Here is a 16976-nt window from a genome sequence, read left to right as displayed (position 1 = left end):
AACGGGGCGTTCTGTCCCCCGATCTGGAGTGGGTGGGCTGGCCGGACTTTTGGAAATTAGATATTCTGTCCCCTTAATCTTGAGCGGGTGGGCTGGCCGGACCCTTGGAAACCAGGCATTCCGTCCCTCGGATCTTGAGTGACCCTTGGAAAATGACAGGCCGAGCGGAAATTTACAAAGGCGTCCCCGGGGCGATTCCAGATATGCGGGGCGCGGCGCGGGCGTCCCGGTCTCTGGCCCCTAGGGTGGCGGCGTGGGGCGAGTGTCTGTGTCCCCAGGTCCACGCTCGGGCTGGGCGCTGTGCCGTTGGGAGGGAAAGCGCAGCCGGCGCCGTGGGCGGGCGTCTTTGGGGCGCCCTTTCGCGCGCTCGGCTTACGGGGTGGGGGAGTGGGGGGGGACACGGGGCCTCCAGGGGACCCGGCGGGGAAGCCCGCGCGCCCCGCCCCTCGCGCGCGCTCCGAGCGTGTCAGTTTTTGGAAACGTCGCGGCCGGGGGCGGGGTTGGGCGCAGGGACCGCCCGGGCGCCGGTGCTGGCACCTGGCCCTGGAGCCGGGCGTGAGGCCGGCTCTGGGCTCCGGCTTTTCTGGTTGGGCAGCTCCTCCCGGCGGTGGGCAGGGCGGGGAGACGTCCAAGGCGACGGAAACGGAAAGCGGGGAGAGCCTTCAAACGGACCGGTTCTCCGGCCCCCGCCTCCCTTCCCCGGCGCAGCCAGCGCTCCTCGTGCGCTGGGAGGCTGGCCGGTGCGTTGTTTAAAATTTGATTATTGCTGGATCCTCAGCTGACGTGCGGTGTGGTTCACTCCCCTTAGCCGGCAGTTGCAGGAGTTTGGACAGATCCCCGGCAGTCAGGCAGCAGAGCTATCTGTCACCCCTCAGCGTCCCTTCGGCCCCTTACCCCAGGCCACCAGTCGTCTCCTCTCTGCCCCAGCGGTTGTGCCTTTCCCGAAAGTCAGAGACATGGAATGAACAGCATGCGGCTTTTTGATTCCAGCTGCTTTTCACCCAGCAAAACGGGGCAGAATTGTCTGAGATTCATCCGTGCTGTTGTGGGCCTCACGAGTCCCTCCTTTTTCTTGCCCTGTCTTCTTCCACTTTCCTGTTTATCCATTCGCCTGCTCTGGGATGTTTCCAGTTTTGGGGGGATTACGAATAAAGCTGCTCCAAACATCCAGGGCAGGCTTTGATATGAACTTGAGTTTTTGCCTCACCTGGGAAGATGCTCCGGAGTAGGACTGTGTGTGTTTAACGACATCTCTGTGTCTTAGAAATTGGTATTTTTGAGTACTGGAGGAGTTAAGAAACCCACTGTGACCCAGCATCCGGGCATTGGGTGCTAAGATGGGAGTTCATCTGGAGACGGTCACGTTGTCCCCCTCTCTGTCTGTTATTCGGGATGGAGCGAGGACACTGTGTGTGACTGACTCCCTGTTGTAAATAAGGCCTCCTGTGTTGGGCACTGGCGGGACCTGGCTCTCCAGTGGCGGACGGTTCTGAACGCAGAGTGCCTCCCCCGCTGGCCCGGGCCTCGCTTGGCACTGTGTGCTGCCCGCCTGGCTGGGTGCTCCGCCTGCGGTCAGCAGGCCCTCTCCTGGTGTGGTTGTCCCGCCACCAGGCCAGCGGGCGGGCGGGCCCGGGGAAGTTCTCAGCCAGCTGCAGTGCGAGCAGCAGCCTGCCTACGGCGTGGTGGTGACGTCTGTTCACCCCCCGTGTCCCCACTGAGGAATTTTGCTTTCTCACAGGAAACGAGGGGGCGCTGCCTCGTAAGAGCTCGTATTTGTGATGACTCGACGATGAGCACATTTAGAAATTGGGCTACTTTAGAAGCTTAACTTTTCAGAAGGTCAGATGACTCATGTGACCGGTCGTGTGAAACGACTGAGCCTGTTTGTCCATTTATTCATTCATTCCGCAGGCACGTCCTGCGTATTGACACTGTTCCCGGGCACGGAGGACAGTAGACAATGTCCTTCTCCAGAAAGTCGTAAATGAAGGAGGGTAGGTGATCTGGAAACACAAGCTCGGCAGAGTTGGAGTGCGGTGTAGATGGATCGCTGCGTCCCAGAGGGAGGGGCTGGCCGTCCTGCCCTGGGGGAGGTGTGGTGGCTTCTCAGAGGAAGTGCAGGCAGCCTCGACTGTCCACACTCGGAAGCGGCCAGCCTCGGAAATGGGTGTTTTTTTTCACAATTGACAAATAAGAGGGGGAGGCAGGGCGAGTTTCGCTCCTTCGGTGACTTGGGTTCCTGGACAGCCACTTAGAGTTCGTGGTGGCCTTTCTAAAGCAGTTCGGCCCTTTTGGTGGGAAAATGAGGTCTCAGCCTGGAAGGGAGTCAGTGGTCTCTTGGGTTGCCAGGCCGGCAGGGCAAAAGCCTGCGAGGGCGGGTGGCGGTCCTTCCCCTCGGGACTTACTCAGGCCGTGGGCGGGGAGCGGCCCCAGCGTGCCTGTCCCCGCCCTCTGCTGCCTCCGGGGAACCCACGCTCTCTGATGAATGCCCTTAACTCGGTCAGTGAGTAGTAGCAGAAGTGGGCGGGGCGCGTGAGCCATCCTTCCCTGTGACTCAGAAGATATTTTCTGATCTGACCTCCGCTGAGTGAGCCGTGCGTAATCGGCGCTCAGGTGGAAGGCTGGTTAACCCTTCCTCCACGTCGAGGAGGTGAAGGGGCCACTTCAGAAGGGGAAGGGGCCTGGAAGAGCCGTGAATTCCACGTGTGGCTGTTTGTTTCCACGCTCTGGTCCTTAAGATCCTGATGGAGAGAGGCCAGAGGGAGCCGGGGACTTGGGATAGTCACTAGGGAGGTGGTGGCTGAGCTGCAGGGGCCCCGGACCCTCTGGGACCTCCGTCCTTTTTTTCTTAATTATGCTTTTACATATAAGATAATCACAGATTCTCCCACAGTGGTAAGAAATGACTCCGAGACACCCCATGTTCTCCTCACCCAGTGTCCCCCAGTGGTGACATTTTACAAAACTAGAGAACAAGATAATTAGATCGGTGACGTTGGGCCAATCAAGGTACAGAGCATTTTGGGGTCCCCTTTTGAATGCGGGGCCTGCAGGGTGCTAACCGGCTGCATCCGCGTCCCCAGGTCCCGGCCCCAAGCTCTCCTCTTAGGAAGCTGCTCTTGCTCTTTCTTTCTGACGTCCTGGGGCTTCTGGCACGTTCTTCCCACTGGGAGCGAGCCTTGGCCTCCCCGGCCGTGGGCTCACCTTCCCGGTTCCTTTCTCTCGCTCAGGCCGGGCGCCTTGAGCCTCCTCTGTTCCTTCAAGCTGTCCCTGCCGTTCCCACAGCCGGGCTCCTGCTAGTCCGCGTCTATGTGGCCTTGAGTGATTCTCAGGTGTTTACCGAGGACCTGCCGCATTTCGGGGGGGTGCCGCACAGGGGTCTCTCTGCGGCCCTCCGCAGCCCGCATACCCCGCTCACTGTGTCGCCTGCCTCTGCTCCCTGCCCTTCCGGTTCCTTCTCTTCCTGACCTGCCTTTCTCTTTCCTTCCCCGATCCTCTCTTCTCCCCACCCTTGTCCCCTGTGGCAGGGCCCCTGTGTTGACCGGTCCCTCTGCCGTCTGCAGCCCGGCACCTGGGTGCTGCAGCGGGGCCACCCGTCCTAGCGTTCTTACGACCTGGAGGTTGGGAGGTCGAGGGCTCTGCCGCCTCGCCTGTATGATAGATGTTAACTCTCATCACACTTTTGTCACTTAAAAACCCAACACTCGGGGCCGGCCCAGTGGTTAAGTTCGCACATTCTGCTCTGGCGGCCCAGGGTTCGCCGGTTCGGATCCCGGGTGCAGACATGGCACCGCTTGCCAAGCCATGCTGTGGTGGGCGTCCCACGTAGAAAGTAGAGGAAGATGGGCAGGGATGTTAGCTCAGGGCCAGTCTTCCTCAGCAAAAAGAGGAGGATTGGCAGCAGATGTTAGCCCTGCCATAACACTTTTGTCGCTTAAAAACCCAATACTCCTTGTTCCGGGGTGGGGAGGGGCTTCCAGGGGCTGCCCGCCAGCAGAAGGAGACGGTGGCATGTGGCCCGGCTCGGAGGCCTCTCTCTTGGAAGGACTTCTGCTTTGGACGGCTGTGTTGGCTGTGATCTGTTTAGAGTGGGTAACGGGATTATGTCCCCCTGGGCTGCCTGTGGCTCACCGAGTGTCCCCTCGTGCTTGGCTGAGCCCTCCTTCCTGGTGAGTCATTGCTGGCTCTTGTCACTTCTGTCTTCATCTGAGCAGAAAGCATCCCCTGAGAGCGGGGCTGAGTCACAGGTGAGGGACTCAGAAGCCCTGAGAAAGGCTGGCGCTGCCCCCTGCTCCCTCTGTCCCCTTTTGCAGCGTGACGTTATTTTGGGGGCCATGTACGCGTAGTTCTTAAAACTAGTGAAGTTGAAAAGCACTGCCTGGGGGAAGCTGACTTTTTCTGCAGCTTCTAGGGGTGCGTTTGACACCGTGCTCCTCCCTGAGCTCTGGGAGCAGCGTGTCCCCAGCGGGTGTCCCCATAGTCGCTGTGTGGGTCTTAAGTAACTGACTGAGAAGTCTCTCTGGTGGCCGCCCTCTCTCCTTGTGCTGCCCCCTGGCACGGGCTGCAGGCCCAGAGCCTCTGATGTCTGAAGACCAGCCCACTGAGAGCAGAGTTAGGGCAGGAGCCCCGGGACACTCAGGAGGGCTCTCCAGCACAGGTGCGTCCCCAGGGGTCCCATGTACAGACCAGGGCGCCACGCATAGAGGTCAGGTGAGCCACCCGGGGTCCCGTGTCCAGAAGCAGCACAGGTGGATTCAGCCTCCTGTTTGTCCCGACCGCACGCCTCTACGCGGCAGGGCCGAGCTTGGTGTGACGTCTGCTGTCACCATTCTCAAGTTGCTGGCTGTTTGAACGGGGGCCTGCCTTTCCTCTTGCCGCACCCCACTAATCTGTTGTCCCCTGCCGCCTCGGCCGTCTGACCGCCACCTTCAGCCTGGCCCGCACCGCCGGTCCCTCTGTCTCTTCCGGCTGCCATCTCTCTGCTCTGCCCTGAGGCACAACCTGACCCCTCGCCTACCCCCGAAGTCTCTGCCTCGGGTGGGCTCCCAGCGTGTCGCCGCCCCTCTGGGGACCGACGGCCACCTGCCTGCTCTCCAGGCTGATCTTAGGGGGTCAGCCCCTCCCCTGCCAGGCTGTCCCACAGTTGGATTTCCCTCTTCATTTATTTGGACACAGGGCCTCTCTTTTTTGGGTTTTTGCTTAGTTTGAACTGGTAAAGGTGAGTGATGATTTATCGTTGTAGCTCCTTGAGTTGGTCATATTAAGAATAAACGATAAATTAATGTGAACTCAGCCTGATGCTGTGCTCCTTGGTTAAAGCAGTTGAGACCAAGCGTTCACTTTGTCACATGGCCACGTCGTAACATCTGTGAGAGGGAAGCTTCTGGATGAAATCTAGGGTGGTTATTAAAACAGCGGACTGACCTCACAGAGTTTTGAGACGTTCAGTAGCTTCGGGCGGTCGTGTACCACATCCCTGACGTGCGTGTATGTGCGTGTCACAGTTTCCCTGCTCGTCAGTGTGGACGAATGTAAAATTCCAGCTGGGCAGAGGCGCTGGGAAGCTTGTGGGATGATGACTACGATCAAGAGACCGAGTGTGCTGTGTACCACGCAGCATCCCGGTCTCAGAAACAGGCAGCAGGAAGTGTCACTCTCAGTGACTGGGAAGGTCTCTGGGAAGGGTGGCTCTCAGCACGGCTGCAGCCCAGCAGGATGCTGACCCTGGCAGTACTGGTTCTCGTTTGTCTTCGTTTCGTGAAGCGACTGGATCTGAGCTTTCAGTACTGTTTTTTTTTTTTTTTGAGGAAGATTAGCCCTGAGCTGACATTTGCTGCCAATCCTCCTCTTTTTGCTGAGGAAGACTGGCCCTGAGCTCACATCCGTGCCCATTTTCTTCTACTTTATATGTGGCACGCCTACCACAGCATGGCTTGACAAGCAGTGCCATGTCCACACCTGGGATCTGAACCGGTGAACCCCGGGCTGCTGAAGCAGAATGTGTGCACTTAACCGCTGTGCCACCGGGCCGCCTCCCCAGTGCTGCTTTTTACACTTCGCTTGGAAAGGATTTTAGACTGAGAGGGAGTTGCCAGGGTAGCCCAGGGTTCCTGTACCTCTCACTCCACTGCCTGCGGTACCAGGGTCCACCCAGGAATTCACGTTGGGACAGTGTTACTGACTCAGCCACTCCTCGTCCCTCTCTGCCACGGGATCCAGTCCAGGGTCACCATTGTGTTTAGTCATCGGGCCCCTGAGCTCCTCTGATCTGCAGCGGTCCTTCAGTCCTCCAGGAAAGGTGGCCTCTTTCCCCACCCGAACACTTTGAGAAGTGGTCAGCCGTTGGCAGAACGCCCCTTGATGTGGCCTTGTCTGGGGACCCTCCCCCTGGGGCTGAGGTTCTTCGCAGGAGTCCCACAGACGGGATGCTGTGCCCTCCTCGGTGCGGCGTATCGGGAGGCCCCTGTCCATGCATCTTATTCCTGACGGTATTGACCTCGACCCCTGCTTAGGGTGGCGTCTTCTGAGTCCCTCCACCGTGAAATTCTTGCTTTTCTCTCTTATCCTGGGGGAGATAGATGAGGCCGTCCAGGTGTCCTGGTCCTCAAAGTTTGGCGCATGAATTTTAGCATCTGGCGGCGGTTCTCGCCGGCACCGGTTGCCAGACCACTAGCCCAATAGTGCTTTCTGCTTCCCTCCTCCTCCCGCCCGTTCGCTGGGATTCTTCTGTAGGAGAACCTGCCTCTTCCCTCCACTTGTTTGTTTACACGTTTTTGTGTTGATATGGGCTCCTGGATATTTGCTTCCTTCTCTGGGTCGTAATCCAGCTGTCATCACCGTGTTACTCACGTTTGGCGTTGGCCATTGGGAGCGCCTTCAGGTTGCCTCCTGGGTCCTCGGCGTGCCTGCGTCCCTTTTGGGCACATGTTTACTGCCTGGCACACAGGCTGTCCAGGCTCATCTTGGGTTTTCTCTGCCCCAGCTCTGGAACCAGCCATTTCTCCGCGGAGCCTGGTTCCTTTGCAGAGCGTCGTGGAGCAGGGAATGAGCGCGGATGTGTACTAATGCAAACCTGCATTTTGGGAGGTTTACGCAAGGAGCTGTCTGCCTGCCCAGCGCCCCCGTTCCCGAGAGGGGCCGTCTCTCCCCAGGGATCCTTAGGAGGGGGACTTCCTGGGGTGTATGTTTTGTCAGCCGGGTGGGGGGTACCTCTGAGAGTCTCCCGGCACCTTAGTTCAGAATTTAGAAATCCTGCACGCCCATCCGCCCCCCGGGTTCCAGGTCCAGCCTGCAGGAGCCTGCGTGGCGCGAGTCCGTAACTGCTGACCCATGGCGGCCCCCCACCCTCTCCCTCGTTGGCACCGTTTGTGGCTCCGCGTGAAACTGCGCGTTCCTATCTGCCGCTCCCCGCTGGACTTCTGCTCTCCGCCTGTGCCCTCCTCTCTGCTCTTGGCCTGGAGACTGCCCTTCTCGGCCTGGCTTCTCTTCACCCCCTTCCTCTCTCGAGTCACCCTGTGAATGCTGCCTACGTTTACCACCTGCGTCCTGGGGGTCTTTGTCACAAGATGCCGCAGGCTGGGCAGCTTAAGCCTCAGACCTTAGTTCCTCACCGTCCTGGAGGCTGGAGTCCACCATCAGGGCCAGCAGGGTCGGTTCCTCGTGAGGACTCTCTTCCTGGCCTGCAGAAGGCCCCCCTCCCCGAGTCCTCACGTGGTGCAGAGCGAGCTCTAGTCTCTTCCTCTTCTTACAAGGACACTAATCCCATCGCGGGCCCCACCCCATGACCTCATCTAACCCGAATCACTCAGAGGCCCCGCACCATCCCACGGGGGCGGGGGTGGGGGGTCAGGGCTTCAGCATGAGAATTTGGGAGGCCACAAGCGTTCAGTCCGTAGCATCTCCTGTCTGACCGGGTAGCCTCCGTCAGCCCCGGGAGGGCTCTGTGTTAGCACCACTGCTCACTCTCTGGGTTTTGGAGTCTTTTGCTGGAGACGTGGCTCACTTGACTGGCCTGGGCCTCCTGCCTGTGCCGCCCCTGGCCTTGGCACAGTGCACTCTGCTTTGCGTTGCATTACGATGCTGCTCCCTGTCCTGTGGACCTTGGCTGTGGCCTGGCCCGTCCTCGGGTGCGGTTGGCGGGGCTTGCGTCCGCCGCCTCCCTGGAGCTCCCCGGGCAGGCAGCAGCCCATTGCTGTCGCCTGTGCTCCCCTTGCCAGGGCCTGCGCTCATCTGGGGCTGTGACATCTGACCCTGGATGTGCAGCCTGGCTTCTCCCTGCCGCCCCTGCGTGAGAGTCACTCGTTTCGTATCCCTTCTTGAACACTTGGACCCGGCAGGTGCCCGCACCACGCTCGCCCTCCACCCTCACCACCGCCCCCTGCGCCCCACTCCTGGGTGTGGCACCGCCCCGTGTGAGGCGCAACCGCGGCTCACGCTCACAGGCTGCAGCCTTCTGTGCTCACCTGCCTGGCTTCTCTGCCTCTGGTTTCCTCCCGGACTGAGAGTTTTCTGGATGTTTGTTGATTTTGCACCATATCCCTTCTCTCCTCTATTCAGATCTCTGCTATCAGAGCCCTACTGTTAAAACAGACGGACAGATGACAGACCTCCTGCCGTGCTCTGTCACCCCACGTTTGATGTCGTATCTCCACCATTTGTCCTTCTCTGCTTTTTAAAACTCTGCCCACACGTCACATTTGCTGTCCATGGTGGTTCCCATGTCACAGCCTCCGCTGCCTGAGTGTCCGCCCTGGCCGGGCTGGCCCTACTGTGTCCACTAACATAGTGCCTGTGAGGGGCCCTCTTGTGCAGCGTGCTTGTGTGACGGCCAGTCCTGAGTCTGTGTGGTCTGCACCAGCTGCCATCTTGTTCCACTTGCTTTGGCTTTGGGGACCATGTGTGAAGGGAGTGGCCTACTGCCCCCACCCCGGGCCCCAGAGTTGAGTGGAACCCCCAGGAAAGAAAGCAGCGCCCCGAAGATTGGGAAGCGGGCGCCCCCACCGTAGGACGTCTCCCTGCAGCCTGCTGGGTGGCTGGGAGGAGCACGCACGTGTCGCGGGGCCCGAGGCCCAGGCAGATCTCTGTCCTCTGTCTCCTGGGTGTTCAGGAGTCATCACTGTCCTCACTTCCCCAGGGGATTGGTGCAAACGTCCCTCCCCACCTCCAGCTGCAGCCCTGACCTAAGCAGAAGGCCAGGTCTGGAGCAGCGGCCAGTGAGCTCTACCCCTGAGCGGGTGGAGACGCGGCACGCAGACCTCCAGCTTCTTCAGGGCGGCGGTTCTCAGAGGGGCCTGGACCGGCGGCCTCCGCGTCCTCTGGGAGCTTGTTAGAAACGCAGCTTCCCGGGCCCCAGGACCCACTGAATCTGCCATTTCACGGGTGGGCCCCAGGAGCCTGCACTCTGACGAGCCCTGCAGGGGACCCTGATGCTTGTCAAGCCTGACACCTGCAGAATGTGACAGCTGGGACTCCCCACACCCGCCCCCCGCCCCTCTGTGTGTGTCCCCTCCACATACAGTCTGTACCTGGGCACCTGCAGAATGTGACAGCTGGGACTCCCCACACCCGGCCCCGCCCCTCTGTGTGTCCCCTCCACATGCAGTCTGTACCTGGTGGTGCGGAGGACGTGAGGGTTGATGGCATCTGGAAGAAGCAGGCCACGGGCCTCGTGCCCTCCCTGAGTTGGGGAGCTGAGCAGTAGCAGGAGGGGGAGAGGGTTTCACATCATCTCCAGGCGTGATGGTGACCCCCTGGGCCGTGTGCAGTTTAAGATGGCACAGCTGTACTTAGGGGCGTTTCCACATGGTCCCCGCGTGGAGGCACTGGTGAACCGTGTGCCCATCCCTAGCCTTCCCAGTTAGCCCCATTCCGAGAGACAGATTTTTACATGGCAGCACCTCTCAGCTGCTGCATGAGATGCTCTGATGCAACTAGTGAGAGGAGACTGACTCAGCAGGCGGGAGTTCCTGCCATGGGCCCGCGCTGGGCTGGGAGCGTGGCCGCGCTGGGGAAGGCATGTGGGGGGTGTCCCTATGTAATGAGACGAGGGCTGGGTCGTACCCGGGGTTCCAGGGCTCCCGCACTGGGGGAGGCGTGTGGGGGGTGTCCCTGTGTAATGAGACGAGGGCTGGGTCGTACCGGGGGTTCCAGGGCTCCTGCGCTGGAGGAGAGGATGAGTGGGTGTGTGTGTGTGTTGCTCTGTAATGAGACGAGGGCTGCTCATAAATCCAGGCTTCCTCCGGGCTGTTGTCAGTGCGACCTTTCCAGGTCGGCTTCTGGCTCTTGGGTCCCTCTGTTCTAAGGGCCAGTCGGGTGGTGAGAAGAGCCCCGGCCAGGGAGTCGTGAGAGCTTCTGAGTCATCGATGGTGACCAGGGCATCTTCAGTTACACGTCCCAGGACCGAGGGTGGAAACTGGCCAGTCCCTGAAAGGATCCTTCTGAGATCTCAGGAGGTGCAGTTGGAACATTTTTCTTCCTTCTTTTCTGTTCTTAAAGCTTGGGAAAGCTCGATTCCATCTCGGCACAGAGGAGCCCCACTTCCAGGCCCCAGCGCTCTCCAGGCCTGCCTGCTTTGGTGCGCGGGCTCGGGCCTGGTGAGACGGCTGCGGGTCAGCCCAGCCTGCCAGCCCTGTGGGCTTGAGCACAGTCCCGTGTAAGGTGAGCGTGTCGCTGGGACTGGCTGCCTCGGGGCTCTGTGAGGACTGGGCGAGGGAGTGGAGTCCAGCGCCCACCCACGCCAGCCCCGCAGGGACCCCTCTGCGCTGTGGTCTTGGCTGTGCTCGCACGTGGCACACGCTCTCAGGAGCAGTCTCCCCAGAGTGAGCCCCCTTTCTGTAGCTTTATGGCAGTGACTTGAATCAGAAACGCCTGGTGAGGGGCATTTCTAGTGTCGCTCTCGAGTCCTCTGCTTCCTGTAAAATTCATTCCCGTGGGCTGCGCCCAAGTAGTTGATCAGCCTAACTCGAAATCTGTATTGGTTATCTATTGCTGTAACAAATCGACCCAACATTTAGCAGCTTAAAACAACACACGATTATTACTCCCACGGTTTCCGAGGGTCAGGGATCTGGGAGCAGACTCGATGGTTCTGGGTGGTTCTGGCTTGGCGTCTCCTACGAGGTTGCAGTCAACACACAGGCCGGCCGGGCTGCCTCGTCTGAGGGCTGGACTGGGGCTGCAGGAGCCGCTTCCAGGATGGCTCCCTCGCACGGCTGCTGGCGGGAGGCCCCTCGCCATGGGGCCTCTCCAGAGGACTGCTCCTAGGGAGAGAGTGATTCAGGAGGGAGAAGCGCTGGGAGTTCAGACTCACTGCCCTCAGCACCCCCGTGGCTGCTTTTCTCCTGTGTGCTTTGCTGTGTGAGTCTGATCGTCTCTTCCGTGGACCTTGCGACACAGCCTGGCGTCTTCTGTGCTTTTGCAGGGCCAGTGGGTGCCGGAGCCGAGACCGTATGTCTGGGTCTCAGTAAACGTTGTCGACCAGCAACAGAGTGGGTTAGTCGTGTGAGTGTCTTATAAACGCACTGTTTTCCTGCTGGGGTGGGGCCTTTAAATGATAGACGACACTTATGCCTGTGGGTTCTTGTTAACAGCTTTTTCGAGTTCTAATTCACATACCATACAACTCATTTAGAGTGTGCAATGCACCGGTTTGTAGTGTATTCACAGAATTGTGCAACCATCACTACTGTCAATCTGAGAACATTCCGTCACCCAAAAGAAACCCTATCTCCCATAGCAGTCACCCCCACCCCCTCTCAGCCCCTGGCCCCACGAGCCCGCTCTCTGTCTGTGGATCTGCCTGTTCTGGACGTTTCACGTCCATGGGGTCACACGCCGTATGTCCTTCTGTGTCTGCTTCTCTCCCTGAGCGTCGCGTGTGCAGGTCCATCCACGTGCAGCCGTGTCAGGGCCTCGCTCCTCTTCAACGGCTGCGTCGTGCTCCAGCCTGTGGATATGCTGTATTTACTTATCCATTCGTCTGTTGATGGATATTTGGATTGTTCTCACTTTTTGGCTCTTGTGAATCGTGCTGCTTGAACATTCACGTACAGGCTTGTGTGTGGACGTACGTTCTTGTTTCTTTTGGGTGGACACCTGGGGTGGAGTTGCTGGGTCGTGCGGAAACTCTGTTTATCCGTTTGAGGAAGCGTCAGACTGTTTCCACAGCGGCCGCACCTTTCTACATCCCCACCAGGCGGGGCCAGAGGTGCCCGTTTCTCCACAGCCTTGCTGACCCTTGTCATTGTCCGTCTTTTTTTTTTTCAAGATTGGCCCTGAGCTAACATCTGTTGCCAATCTTCTTTTTTTTCCTTTTTCTCCCCAAATCCCCCCAGTACATAGTCGTATATTCTAGTTGTAGGTCCTTCTAGTTGTGGCATGTGGCGCGCCGCCTCGGCATGGCCTGATGAGCGGTGCCATGTCCATGACCAGGATCCGAATCAGGGAAACCCTGGGCCGCTGAAGTGGAGCGTGAACTTAGCCACTGGGCCACGGGGCCGGCCCCCCATCCGTGATTCTGGCTGTCCTGGCGGTTTCGCTTTGCATCCTTCCTGGCTCAGGAGCTCTAGCGTCTTTCCATGTCCCTATTGGCCACTGGAATGTTCTCTTTGTATCACTGTCAGTTCAGTTCCTTTGCCCGTGTTTAAATGAGCTTATTTGTCCTTTTGTTATTGAGTTGTCACAGTTCTTCATGTATAATAGATAGAGATCTTTTCCCAAATAGACGATTTGCAAAACTTTTCTCTCATTTTGAGGTTTTTCTTTCCACTTTCTCCATGATGTTCTTTGAAGCATAAAAGATGTTTGATTGTGACAGAGCCCGACTTCCCTGCTTTCTCCCCTGGAGTTTGAAGGGCTTGCTCCAGGGGTGGGCACGTGCCCTCCAGGCAGGGGCCCCGATCGCTCTCTTCTTCTCCCTCCATGCTCCTCACCGGGGCAGCAGGCGCCGCGGCATCTCCTGGACTCGATTCCCACCTTGGTTCCCAGCCTCGCAGGAGCCGTGGCACCTGCGGCAGGTTGGCGCAGGTGTCTCCATCTGCAAAACAGGCTGGTGCTCGGGAGGACCGCTGGCTGCGTACGTATGTGGAGGGACCGGCACCGTCTGAGCTCAGTGGAGGTGTCACATTACCGCCAGTGTGTCACCCACTCTCCCAAGCACCGTGGATCCAGCCACTTGCTGCTGTTGACATTGGGCCTTGAACCTGCCTGGTGCCGGATGGCGGGTGTGGACCTAGAGAGTAGACGGCTGAGCTCGTGGGCGAGCTCGGTAGTTGCGGCGCCCTGAACTCGGTGCATGCAGTAGACCTGTGTTGAGGACGGTGCTGGCGGGGGTGCATGTTGGTGCTCCTTGGTTTGGCCTCCTGGACAAGCGGTCGGAGCCTCAGGAGTTGTGGTTTCTTTCTTGTTTACAAACACTCTGGTTGTCACCACACCATCTCCTTGTCCTTGTGGTGGATTTGCAGAAATGACCGGGAGGTGCCGTGAGGCCTTGTCGGGCCTCGGGAGGCGGCCCGTCAGTCCCTCTGATGCTCGGATCAGAGGAGTCAGGCTTTGATGATGCGCAGGTGTGCAGATGTGTCTGCATTGAGCAGACTAGCGTTTCCCTGGGGGTGTCGCCCGGCTCCTCCCTCCTGACCATTTGTGGTGGGTGCTGTTACGTTAGCCAGATGACCCTCCCAGGACCTGGAGAGGGTCGTGTAGGCTGGAACAGCCCATGGGCAAAGCCCAGGCCCCGTGTCAGAGGTCCAGGGTGCCTGCCATCTCCATGTCGCCCTTGAAGAAGCCAGGGGTTCTGGGTGCTGGGCCGGGGACTCCTGTGCCTGCTGCCTGCGGCCACCTCTCCTTTTTGCCGCTTCCTGTTTTTCCTCTCAGACCTTTTGAACTCGGGCTGAGGCTGTCCCCCTTGCCCAGCAGAGCTGGCCTGGTGCCTTCTGACACTTCCCACGAGGTGTTGGGGCCACTCGTTCCCATCAGGGCCCCCAGCCGGAGTTTCTGACTGAGAAGGGGGTGCTGGCACTGCCGCTCAGGAGCCCCCAGGTTGGGAACCACTGGTCTGCGAGGCTGTCCCCTACGCTGGCCCGTGTCCGCTCCCTCCCGCCCCCCACCTTCTCCAATGACAGGAGGCCCAGTAATATTTGGGCCTTGATCCTGAGTAAACTGGAGGGTATTATTAAGAACACTAACAGGTTGGTTTTTCCTTTGCCTTGAAAAATAAGGGTTGGCGTAGAAGGCCATGTAGTGTGTGGTTCCATTTATATGAAATATCCAGAACAGGCGCATCTACAGAGACAGAGGGTGGGCTCGTGGTGGTCAGGGGCTTGTGGGGATGGGGAGTGTCTGCTGTTGGGGACGGGGTGATGAGGGTTTTCTGGAATTAGTGCGATGGTTGCACACCTCCGTCCTAAAGCCACCGAATTGCGTGCTGAGACAGGTGTGCTCCATCCTGCATGGATTGTGTCTCGACAGAGCTGTCACTAAAGGAAGGCGGCCTCGGACTCCAGGGTACTTGAAGAGCCATTTGGATGCCGTCACTCAGCACTGGACCGTGCGGGGCACTGTCCTAGGCCCTCCCGGGCGTTGCCGGCCGGGCCCCAGGCGTCTCTGCCTGCAGTCGCTGTCCTGTGGAGCGGGGGACGTGTGGGCTGGGCTGAGGGGCGCAGTCACTGCGACAGAGCGGCCGGGCCCCAGGCGTCTCTGCCCGTGGTCGCTGTCCTGTGGAGCGGGGGACGTGTGGGCTGGGCTGAGGGGCGCAGTCACTGCGACAGAGCGGCCGTTGGCATCTTTGGGCGTGAACTGCTCGCTGCTGGCTCCGAGCCCGTCCTCTCTGGTGACCCACCCTGCTCTCCCCGGGGATGAGCCTTCACTGGTGCGTAAGGCACCTCCGAGAAGGACGTAGGCAGAGAGAGGCCGCCAGGCACCTCACCCTGGTTTCTGTGAGGTCTTGGGTCGGCTGGCTGCCGAGACCCTGGTGAAAGGCCTGGAGCGACCCCTGAGCTCCCTCTTTGAGGAAGAAGCCATGGCGAGCCCCCCGCGGTGGGCACGGCGGGCGCCCTGCAGGATCAGTGGCGGTGGGAGGTGTCTGCGTCTGGGCGGCAGGACCACCACACGCCTCTCCCGGTGGTGTGGTCGTGTTACTGGTTTCCCCGTTTACAGATGGGGAAGGGTAAGCGGGGGCCAGAGTGGTTCAGTAGCTCAAAGCCAAGCCTGTGGCGTCCGGGCTGCAGGAGCGCCCGGCAGAAGTGCTGGTGGGGTGCGGGTGAGGAGTCAGCAGGGGCTGGGGGCAAGCTGGGGAGACGAGGGGGCGGGCAGAGGCACCATCCCAGGCTGCTTTCCTGCTGCCTGCTGGGGAAGGAGCACGCCACAGGCGCAGGCCCTCCCCGAGGCCAGCTCGTCCTGCGTGGGCAGGGGGCCCAGCCAGCACCCCAGTGCCATGGGCAGGCTCTCTGGTAGGGCCTGCCTGTGTGGGGAGCGGGGAGTGAAGAGATGGGGAGGCCAGGGGCTGCTGCGACTGCCTCCTCTGGTCCCTGAGCCCGGGACTGCTGACCCGCCATCACCGGAGGGTGGAGGGACCGCTGGGCTGCTCTCAACCCTGTGCCCTTGTCTTTCAGGACAAGCACCACGATGCTGCTCACGAGATCATCGAGACCATCCGGTGAGTGCGCGTGTGAGCCTGCTGGGCTGGGCCTGTGTGTGGGGGGGGGGGGCTCGTGGGGGCGCGCCTCGAGGGGGCTAACCTTCCTGAGTTCCCAGCAGCCCCCAGCCCTCCTGTGCAGGGGCCCGAGGATCCAGGGCCACCCCCCTGCTCTCTCAGGGACTCGGGCTTAGGGTCCCGCTTTCATCCCGCTCTGCCCTGCTCCTCTCGTGATCCGTGTCCGCATCCCGAGAAGACTGGGGAAGCTGCTACCACTTGGTGGGAGAAGTGCAAGTCGTCTGGGTGTGACTTGCGCCGGGTCTTGGTGTTTCCCTGAGCCTCGGCTTCCCGTGGAAGGGGGTGGAAACCCTGGGCCGGCAGGGTCTCGGGGGACCCCTCCCCGCTTCCCCTCCTCCCCTCTCCCCGTGCTTCCTTCTCTCTTCCCGTTGGGTTTGTTGCTGATTCAGCCCCCGCTGCTGGGCCTCGGCGCCCGTCTGCGGCCCGTTCCGTGAGTGTGCAGAGAAGGGCGCAGGGCGTGTGGGCTGGCGACCCTGACGGGCCAGGAGGGAGGCCGCCCGCCCTCGGTTTCTCGTGGGCTTTCTGCCTGTGCTGGACTCAAGGGCCTGGAATGAGCACGGGGGCCACCATGGCCGCTGTGCGGACTTCTCCCAGCTTCAGGGCTTTAGATATTCCATGGTCGGAAACGCCGAGCTTCTTCATCACCCGCAGTAAAGCCGTGTGTGTGCGTGTGTGTGTGCGTGTGTGTGTGTGTGGCCATGGCCTCTTGCTCTGTCCCTTAAAATCCCTAACTGCGTAGCCACTGCCAGGGCCACACACCATGCTGTCCTCACGGAGCTGCAGCGGCCGGCAGCAGGGCCCGGCGGTGGTACCTTGTGAAAGAGTCAGGACGTGGGCCCCTCTGTGATGTGAATCCTCGTCCTGCCGCCTGGTTGCGGGGACCATACCCAGGGCTCCCTGAGCCTGTTGGTTTGCTCTTCAGGCTGAGCTGTGCCTCCCTGCCAGGTCGTTTGGGGGTCAGGAGACAGAATTTGTGTGAATCTCACTGGCTGGGCCTGAACCCACTCAGCAGTGTTGTCGGGTGGCTTGCTCGCGTAGGTTAAAGAACTGCTGTTGGGAGTGGGAGCGTCGTGGCTGAGATGAAGGGCCCTGCGCCGGCCGCCTGCGCTCGCATCCGCGCCCCAGAGTGCGTGCTCCAGTGGGCGGTCCTCTGTCTCCCGTCTGCGAAGCGGGGTCTGGCCCTGCAGCGTGGGTGTCGGGACTGGTGTGGCAGCTGGGGAGCCAGCCCTGGGCCTGGAGTCTCCTGTTGGCCTGGGCCTCTCCCGCGCTG

General features: G+C 60.2%; 1 protein-coding gene across 1 annotated transcript in view; it reads left to right on the top strand.

Moving 5' to 3' along the window:
* DOT1L (DOT1 like histone lysine methyltransferase) overlaps positions 1-16976 on the top strand; it is a 67033-nt gene that overhangs the window by 847 nt on the left and 49210 nt on the right. The window contains 1 exon segment of the mRNA XM_046685596.1: positions 15606-15649. Within this exon segment, the coding sequence (XP_046541552.1) occupies positions 15606-15649 (44 nt within the window).

The sequence above is a fragment of the Equus quagga genome, chromosome 14 (genome assembly GCF_021613505.1).
Source record: "Equus quagga isolate Etosha38 chromosome 14, UCLA_HA_Equagga_1.0, whole genome shotgun sequence".
In the NCBI taxonomy this organism is placed as follows: Eukaryota; Metazoa; Chordata; class Mammalia; order Perissodactyla; family Equidae; genus Equus; species Equus quagga.
The sequence above is the reverse complement of the archived record's forward strand: the minus strand, read 5'-3'. Positions and strand labels throughout refer to the sequence as shown.